The following is a 10,370-nucleotide window of genomic DNA, read 5'->3' on the forward strand; positions in this document are numbered from 1 at the left end:
ATGTCTTATGTCTTAAATAAGTATAAAAAATGATAAAATAATGGCTATTTTGACTTTTTGGTGTGGCCATTTTGACTTTTTGGTGTGGCCATTTTGACTAGGGGTTTGTGGCCATTTTGACTTTTTTTGTGGTCATTTTGACTAGGACCCTTGTGAACCAGCTCCCCACACGAGAAAGAACCAAAGCTACTTCGTATGTTGCTAATTGTACTGAGAGAAAAACCCACAAGGTTTGTGCTATTTGTATCTTAACTTCTGTTAGTTGTTTCATTATCTCATTATTTAAAAAATACAACACCAAGTCTTGTTCGAGTAAGGACCATTAAACTTGTAACTGCTTTTCTGTGGGTTAGCACCAGAACATCCGGGCTATTTGCAAGATTCTCAAAGTCGCCATATTTGTTGGCGAAAATGGAGCTTTTGGCAAGCTATTCCGACGATGGTGATAGTGCCAAGAATACACCTACAAGGACGGATCAGGTGATTACATAATGCAAAGTTTGTGGTTTATTATAGTTTTATTAATATTTACATATGCTGCTATATCATAATTGTGCGTGATGGAGTCAAAATAAGCACTACCCTAATGCATTCCGGCGTTCAATTCAGGAAGGACTTCAATGATTTCTATTTTGGAATCGATAACAGGATCGTGCAGGATCGTTTCATAAGTGTAGTTGCTGAAACGTCACGTTTGAGTACGAATGCACCATATTTTCACCTCGCTATTGATTGTTTGCCAGCTAGTAATTAACTCACGAGAAATAGTTTGAAGGTGAATTAAATGACCTTGACCTTAGTCAACGAAGAGAAAACGATCTCGACAACAGGTGGCCAGACATAACCATTTATCATGTTTGTGGACATATGTACATGTAGATAAGGATACATATGTATAAGTTACATACTGGCCGTATAGTTTACAGTTGATCATTCGTAAGTGTGTACCTCCTTAATTTTTCACAATGACTTAGACTGAGATAAAGGCTGATATTTCTGTACTTAGTTAATGTGACAATAATCACTTGCTAAAAAGAAAAATGGTTGTAACTGGCTCTTTTGCTTTTGATTAACTTCAAGTCAAACTTGACTAGACAAGAAGAACAAATAAGTTGGCCCCAGATGTTTGAGAGGGGTTAAACAAACGGTGATCGTCATCTTCCATGTTGTGAGTATGCGCCTGAATGGTAAACAGTTATTATTGCATTTTATTCTGTGCCATCTACACTGTGTCCTGCATTTTTACATCACACACGATGCTCAATCTTCAAGTTCAAGTAGAGAAAACGAACAATTGTCTTGAGGGATATAAGTGATGATAATGCGGAAAGGCTCCTTTAACCATTGTAAACTTTGTGTGTCTGATTCATTTGTGTTCAAATACTGATTATCAAAATGTCGAAAGAATGGGAGGAATTAGCCAATTTAGGAATATTATCTCATTTAATTTCTCAATATTTATTACTAAATTTCTAGGTGAATATCATTCAATTTCAGATTCTGCCCAAAGTTGAGCTAAGTAAGCCTGATGCAGGCTTGGAAGCAGAATGGGAATCCTTTGAGAAGATGATCAGCGGAACTGAATCAACAGACACACTAGCCCCACCACCTTTGCCTGTTGGTCCACCTGTTTTGTCAATTTCATCTGAACAGTCATTCTTTTCTAATACGTCTGAACCTCCTACATTATCGAACATAAAGGACCAAACTCAGTTTTTCAATCATGCTGACCCACCCACATTAACTAATTCTACTGAACCAGTGACCCATCCTGATAAAGAAGGGACAGCTACTATTAAAAGTCCTCAGAATCCTTCGAAGTTGACAGACATCATACTGCCTTCTCAGTATGATGATGAGATGCCCATACTCACCAAGATATCTGGATCACCAATGTCATCAGAGCATTCCAGATCACGATCCTCATCCTCCTCGAGTTCAAGGTCATCTTCTGCTGACTCAGGTACTGTTTCTTGGCAAAGTCATTATTGAAGCTGTAAAACTGGTTCTTTTTACTTGTTGAATTAAATGTTATAAACTGAATTAAATGTTATAAACTGAATGACTCAGCATGTACTAAGTACTAAGCCTCATGGAGTGTAAAACATACCATGTTCGTTTGAGGCTATTCACAGTAGCTGACGTGATTGGCATATCTACCCATTTTAAAGTTTAGGTCAGGTCTTGTAATTGATCTTACACCTTCAAAAAATATTATTGACGTCATTCCTGTGTCTGTTATTCAGTGGTACTGATTGCAAATTGTTTTTCATTCAGTGAGAAGTGAAGAAGAGAGGAAAAAGTCACTTTCACCTGTGTCCTCAAAGAGAGAGTCTTCACCCAGGAAAGACTCGTCCACATCAAAGAGAAAGGTATCGGTGTCACTGTGAATGGGTTTCTTGTCACTGACAGATCAGTGTTTTCAGAAATCAATGCCTCAACTGCTGTCTCAGGTTTTCATCTTTGTCAGTGGTGGTAGAACTAGGAATTGTTTTGGAATGCTGTTGAACACAATCAGCAGATTCTCGGAGACTGTACATTTTCTTTTGTGTGTCGGTGTAAGGATGTCCATTTTCTGAAGATCATGTACTAGTATCAATCACATTAAAACATATCCTTTTCACCATTGTTAAAGTAATAGCTGAAATTGTCATCACCATGCACTGAAGAAGATAAAAATCACAGCAGTTGAAAATTAATTTCTGAGAAGAAATGCCTTAGAATTACAGCAAACAAACCCCACCAAGTGCCCTCATAACTTCTTTCATTCCTTTGGTAATTCTCCCTGGAGGACAGCATTGTGTGAATAAGGTTACAGAACTAGGGATTATTTAGGCTTGTGTAACCATGAGTAAAGCATATCTCGATCCATTGTGGACTTAGTCTGACCTGTCGCTTGCATATCACATAGGTTTTGCGGATCCTATCGCTGTTAAAGGAGATTGTCAGCACCATGTGGCAACAGAACTGTTGCCACAGACTTTTGTTGATGACTGGTGAGTATGAAACAGGTGTATGTATAGTTTGTAATAGTTTGGTGTTCTTACACATGTATCTTAGCCGCCCTTTTCACTTGCGAATACCGCAAGAGGTTTAGGGGTGGACAGCATCATACTTGCGCCATGCGATGTGCTTATTTGAGATGAGTTTACTTGTGAAGTGGGTATAGGATGGATTTGTCAGTCCTTTGTTTTGTTTTGATTTCATTTTTGAGAGCCAGGTGATTCATGATTTTTTTCTAGGTTTTTATCGTGAAATGGGTAGAACTCCTAGTTTCCTGACATGGACAAGGCATTTCCAGGTGCTCGTGTGAAATACATCTTTTGTGTCTTTAACCAGATACCATTCTTTTGCCTTGTTTTGAGGGTTCTACTTTTTTCCACATGACTTCAGAGAGTAACTTTTCCAGAATGGAGGAGGCCAATTTCATTGATTCAAAAACGTTCTTGCTTCCTTGTCAGGATTGTAGAGGTAATATTTATGGTAAAACCAAAAAATATTTTCTCATTTGTGTCAAAATACAGACTTTTAGGGGTGGCTAAATTACGCAAACTTGATACTAACAAAAATTGGGAATTTCAACATGATCACTTTCATCAATGTTCTGTATTTTTTATTGTAATTCTAGCAGCTTCTGTGTTTATTGTGATCTCTTCCTTATTCAAGAATGAGACTTGTGTATTAATCATGCTGATGGTGCCAACTTATGACGCAGGGTGGTTCTCAAATGTTTATTGATGTCTTGGGGCAAAAGCATGTTTGTTCATTCCATGAATTACAATTTCTTTGTTATTTCATTCTTGAAATTATACTATGTCTCAATTATCAATGTAATTAAGACAAAATCAAGTGCAACTTACCATGAAGTGTTTCTAATTTTTTTCTTCATGTTTTGCAGGATGAGAAGCGTGATAAACGGTCAAGGTCACGTCATCGATCAAGGTCACCTCATCGATCAAGATCAAGGTCAGCTCACAGGTCAAGATCAAGATCAGCTCACAGGTCAAGATCAAGGTCACCTCATCGCAAGAGGCGTCGTTCATCAGACAGGAAGAGGTCAAGGTCCAAATCTAGAGGAAGGCGAAGATCCTCTGAGCGAAGACGAAGGTCAAGGTCTCGTGGGAAGGTATGTTACGTATATTATGTTATGTTATGTTATGTTATGTTATGTTATGTTATGTTATGTTATGTTATGTTATGTTATGTTTACATGCATTGTAATAGGTATTACTTAAAAATCTGTAGATTACAGAATTTACACAACATTTTAATTTTTACAGTTTATTCTTATGTGTGCACTAATTAAGTTTTCACATTTGACAAATATATTGGAAAAAATAGTTATGGAAAGTCTGCTTATTGACACAGTGATAAAATATGAATCATAGAAAAGCCTTGTTCCTCCAAGGGTAGTAGTGGTGGTACAGACTTGAGTTTAAATGAAAAGCCCTATTCCAGAGGCGTCACCACAGCTCCTCACGGTCGCGTCGAAGACGCCGCAGCGGCTCTCGTTCCAAGCGTAGGCAGTCCCGTGAGAAGCGTTCCTCACGAGATCACCGCAGGCATTCAAGTGACCGTAGCCACAGGCGAGATAGACGGGAGAAGAGCAAGGAAAGGCGCAGGAGAAGCAGAAGTAAAGAAAGAAGGCGGAGTAGATCTCGAAGCCCTATGCGGGGCAAGAAATGCATCACACGGGCTGTAGGGTCCAAGCCATTGACTTTCAAAGAACAGATGAGGCAACAGCTGCTGAAGGCCAGCAAGATGCTGTCTGAACAGGGAGATGGATCTGAACAAAAAGGTATATTTAAGTTATTGTCTCATTTTCTATCCCCTCTTAGGGATGGGGGTACACTAGTTGTTAAATCATTCACTTACAATGTCAAAGACCCATGTTCGATTCCCAACATTGACGCCTTTGTGTGATGCCAATTTCTGATTTCCAATTTCCCTCACTGTGATATTGTGGAATATTGCTAACAATATAAAATCTAAACTCTCTACTTCCCTGATTTGACTGTGTATCCCAATCAGCATGGCATGTTGTTAATTTCTGCCATTATAGTATTGTGGGTTTATTTTTTGTGTTATTTCATACACAACCATGTGTTTATGAGCTTGCATAAATTGACAAAATTAATCCCATTTCAGAGATGCCAGTTGACAAACAGAACATACCCCTAAGTGCATCCAGTGTGTTTTCTGCAGTTAGTGCTGGTGGCAATGTTACGCCACAAATGGCTCTCCTGCAGACTATGGCTGCCATGCATCAGAAAGTAAGTACTCTACTCACTGCACAGAACAGGGTTTGAATAGTGATTGTGTTTGTCATGATTTAGGAGCTGGCCACAAGTTGGAGATAAAACACTTTCTCCTAGCTGAAACTTGTTCAAGAGAAGATACATTATACTAATTGAAAAAAGTTTGTTTACCTGCTGGAAATCTATGTTTGTGTCTAGCTTCAACACGGTTCACTTTCACCATCTTTCTCTTTTCCTTCCTCTCCTCCCCCAGCCCCCTCCATATCTCATATACCGGACCTAACCAAAGGCCTTGGACTGTAATACACTGTAAGAGTGTACTGTGCCACCCCTAATTGACATGACTGAAATTGTGTTCAGAAAGCATTGACCACAAGTTGCTTGTTAACTCAAGTGTTAACTGAGGTATTGTGCTATCCAGGCTCAAGAGATCACAGGTGTGGCTGTGCCAAGATTTTACAACCCAGCTGCTGTCAACCCTCTCAAATATGCCGAGCAGGTGCAAAAGAGGAAACTACTCTGGGGCAAGAATAAGGATAAGAAAGAGGCAAGTGTGCTGTTCAGTGTACATTTGGCAGTATTATAGTAGAGTATTATACAAGTATTGTACTTTTTGGCTGATAAAACTTTGACATTCTTTGATAACAGTATGTAGAATACTTAACAACTTGTTTATGTGTCAAGATAAACATCCTTTCAATGTCATTTGGAAGGGATACAGTAATAGATATAAAGTGTTAAAATGTATGGCTGTCAACTTAGAGGAATTGAACATTTTGAAGTACATTCTTACTCCATCAGGTGTAAGGTCTAAGAATCTACTCAGAAATGTCACATTTCACGGTTGACATACATTTAGTTTCCCCCTTTATGTGTTAAGGCTGTTAGATTAATGCAACAACATGAGTTTTATTGGTATTTTGGACTGTATTAATGAGATGGTGTCCTATGTAAATAGATGTAAAGAGAAAAGAGATGTTTGTCAGTACAATACTTTGAACTTGAAGCTTTGGATATTGTGTGTGAACTATGAGTTACATTTCAGGATGAAGGTCAAGGCCAGTGGCAGGGCACGGCCTTTGTGTCTGACAGTGATGGCAAGATGGCTGCCAAGTTCCGTAAGCTCATGGGGATGAAGGAAGGAGCCGAGAAGGATTCAGATGAAGAGAAATCGGAGGAACAGAAGAAGAAAACAGAGGAGATGTTTTACAGACTTGATAAAGAATATGAATTTGCAAGAATGACCACACATACACATCGTGGAATTGGTCTTGGGTTCCAGTCACAAGGAATGCCAAATCCATGATCAGGCCATCACCAGACCCAGATATACATATAGCATGCTATGATACCGTAACTCCTGGAAGTGTTCGAGAAAAATGTCAGCATAAATGTGCATGTGTGTGCCAGTTTTTAAACAGCATAATTTTAGCCCTGGCAACAGGTGATAATTATTATTTATTGTTGCATTGACAATTGGTTCTTTGTGATATGGTTGAATGGGTTGTAAATAATGTAGCATTACTGCTGTGTCTATTCCAAGACATGAAGCAACATTGTTTGTGTAATCATAAAGATGTTTACCCAAGTTATGTGCTGAATTAAGATGTAATTTCAGAGATGTTGATTCTGCCATGACACAATTGGTATAATTTTCATCCAGTTGCTTACCCATTAGATTTCTTAAATAACTGGTGGAGCCAACATTGTCTTTGTTTACTGTATTAGTAATTGGTATATGTTTGTTTATATCAATGAACTGTCTTTCGCCAATCGTGTAGAGGGCTGGCCATGCCATGAACATTTGTGATGTATACGTAAGATGCATGTAAAGGCAGAGGTAGAATGGAGACAGTTGTCTGTGACAGTTGGCATTCAAGAAATATTGGTTTATTTAACAAAACTCAACATTGAAATCTAGTGCTACTTTCTTCCAGGGGAATAAGAGAATAATGAACACACAGCTGTTCAGATTTACAGACAGTATGAGTACAATATATGAAGCCCAGTTCTGGTGTCCCCTGCTGTGCTATTGCTGGAATATTGCTAAAATCCGCTTAAGACTGGACTCATTCAGAAATCCAGATAGTCATCCTTAGTTGATGGTGAGGCAGAAATGATGAGCAACTTGTATTTGTCCTGCCATTCGTTAATGAATTAATCCCATGAACATGTGTCCATACTAAATATGAAATCTAATTCTGGAGTTGCGTTGAGGGTTGTATATATTGCAATTTGTTGTATTGTATGTATATATTTGATGTGCCGTATGCATGAATGATTGTTGTGTGTACAGAGTACGTTTTGTAAAAGCATTAAAATTATGTACATTTTGTATTCTGTACAATTAATAACATTGAGACAGTCCGGTTTGGACTGAATAAACTAAAGAAAGCTGGTGGAATTGTCATTTTTTGTCTCAAAACCTATTTTTGGACTAAGTTAGATGTGGGAATTCTTGCTCTTTTAAGCTTGTGACCATAGAGCTGCTGAAAGGACAGTAAGCTCCATCTCGGGGTAACATAACACTGGATACTTGCAGCAGTATAGACTGAAATGTGTCATGACATTCTTTTCCAGTTCCAGAGAAGTGTCCCCAGTAAAGGCTGTAACTGTGCATTGCAGTATTGATGGAGTGCAGTTGTTGAGTCTCTGATAGCAATTAATTGTTGGTAGAAACAAAACAATAGATACATTGTTAGAATGGGCGACTATCAATAGTTTGTAATTAACTTCGGTTAATAAAAACAGGAAGTGCCAGACTAATTCACTTTTATTTAGAGTTATCTGCCCCTTACCTCTTAAACTTAATATTGGTTCTAAGTCAGTTATTGAAAGAGACTGAAACTACTTCAGCTTGTTTTTATTTTATATGAACAGTACATTCATTGGGAAATGCCTTCAAATGATGCTATTCAAGGGGGAAAAAACTTTTGCAATAAACTATCCGTATTGCTAAAGTTGTTTCCACCTCAATAATTACCACAAGTGTAGTTTCTTTCAAACTGACTGATGTATTTCCACAATCCTGTAGTGTAGATCACTCTTCAGTATACCAGCAATGTTGCACCTTTGTTTTTTATTACAATCCGTTTGGCTCAAAAGTGGACTGATGAATTGCAATGTAAGTTGAAAACGAATACGCACAACATGCTCAATGAAACACTGCTCATAATCCAAACATCATACCAACTCTTTTAGATTTTTGCAAAATTTTTGTCCTAATAATAAAAAGTTGTTTAACAAACTTTCATTAAAATATGTGCACAGTTCACTGTTTATTACAAGGGAGGAGTGCAGAGGAAGACACAGACAGGTGTTTGAGGAGCACGTGCACAAGTGCCGAGAAAGTTATTTATTCATTAACATGTGCTGTGCCATCTCCATGTTTCTCGCACACCTCCCTTGTAACACAAGAGTGAACTGAGTCAATATTTTAATGATAGTCTGTTAAACAACTGTTTTATTATGAGGAAAGATAATCTGCAAAAACCTCACAGGGTTGTATGATGTTCTGATTATGATCAGTGTTTCATTGAGTGTATTATGTTATTCGTTTTCAAGCTAGACTGCAATTAATCAGTCTGCTTTTGACCTGAATGGACTATACCGTACTAGGATTGTTTCACAAAAGAGAAAACGATGCATGTTTTAATGTGTTTATTACAGGTACCACTATAACAGGTAACTGCATTCTTTAAAAAAATCTGACATTAATGCAATAAATATAAAACCTTGTGTATGACTAAAAATGTGGCTTTGTACAAAGCAGTACGTAAGATGCAAACATGTGATTCCCTTAATTTGGTGTACTTCAAGGAAAATACTGCTTATGCTTGGGGAATGACTAATGTACAAACACACTCAAAATACTAAGTTAATTGAACTATTTCTATATAAAAATGTAACATGTTTGACAATCTCAATTGTAATGAATCCAATGGAAATTAAACATTGAAAGCAAATATATTATTATCAGAATTCAAGAAACAAGAATTCAAAACGTGTGAAATAAATCACTTTAAGTATGATAACCCATACAATGAGGCTTACTTAAACTGATCCGTCAGTGCTGATTTTACACTGCACCAATGAATATTGTGCTGGATTAACTCAAAATGTCTTGAAAGCTTTTAGATATGCAACACTTGCAGACAAAAACTTGTAGACATCTTCAATGGCACTGTTCAGAGGACTCCTGGTGTCCGGAAACTCTTCTACGGTACTTAAATTTGGGGGACCTCAAATTCTTTACTTTATACATTACAACAGGAACCCCTCGACTTGCATGGATATTTTGAGCACTGAAAAGGGTCTTAATTGGTCTTTGCCATAAATATGCATCACCACTTTTACCCAAGTGAGGGAATGAGTGAGTTTTATTCCGCTTAAAGCAATACTCCAGAAATATTATGGCAGTGGACGCCAGAAATGGGCTTCTGATGTTGTGCCCATGAGGGGAATTGAGCCCACATCTTGGGCATAATGAGCAATTGCTTTAACCACTCGGTAACCATACAAAATAAACAGCTGGTTCAGCACATCGTATAAGTTTTATTGCTAAACACAGATGAGCCTCTGCACCTTTGTTTATCTCACTCCATTTTCCCCTTGATACTCATATCCACAGTTCTGAACAGTCAACATGCTCAAAGTTGAAGCAGTGTAGTAGTATGCTCAATACAAAATAACCACCATCCTCATTTTTCTTCTTTTTAATTCAAATGCATGACAGATATGTTCCAAAACACATTTAGTGTGTGTGCTGGTATATTTGAATTCATCATTAATATGGTAATCTTGTAACTGATGACGTTTTCATGCTCTTCAACAAAATCTAACAATACTCATTCGTATAGAAAGCATAATAAACAACAAACAATGTTGCTGAATGAACAATTGAATGTGGTGTCAGTCATAATCATTCCCTTCATCTGAAAACAAAGAGATTCAAACTTGACACAGACAAAATAGTCCGACAAATCGTTTCATAATATGAAATGTGGCCATTCTGATTTCTTATGAATTTAATATACCCTGTTTGTTTGTTTCCAGCTTTTGTGGTGGTCCATACACGCTGGTCAAACTCTTCTCACATCCCACAAATGATCT

General features: G+C 37.6%; 2 protein-coding genes across 2 annotated transcripts in view; both read left to right on the forward strand.

Annotated features, from left to right (window-relative positions):
* Positions 1-10,370, forward strand: part of LOC137276206 (TP53-regulated inhibitor of apoptosis 1-like) — a 447,953-nt gene that overhangs the window by 358,453 nt on the left and 79,130 nt on the right. The gene's annotated exons all lie outside the window — the stretch shown is intronic.
* On the forward strand, positions 361-7,656 carry LOC137273033 (arginine/serine-rich coiled-coil protein 2-like). The gene is made up of 8 exons (XM_067805511.1): positions 361-480; positions 1,498-1,963; positions 2,278-2,372; positions 3,899-4,126; positions 4,459-4,798; positions 5,149-5,273; positions 5,680-5,805; positions 6,304-7,656. Exons 1-8 carry the CDS (start codon positions 412-414, stop codon positions 6,562-6,564), a joined length of 1,710 nt encoding a protein of 569 aa, XP_067661612.1. The 5' UTR covers positions 361-411; the 3' UTR covers positions 6,565-7,656.

The sequence above is a fragment of the Haliotis asinina genome, chromosome 1 (assembly GCF_037392515.1).
Source record: "Haliotis asinina isolate JCU_RB_2024 chromosome 1, JCU_Hal_asi_v2, whole genome shotgun sequence".
Taxonomy (NCBI): Eukaryota; Metazoa; Mollusca; class Gastropoda; order Lepetellida; family Haliotidae; genus Haliotis; species Haliotis asinina.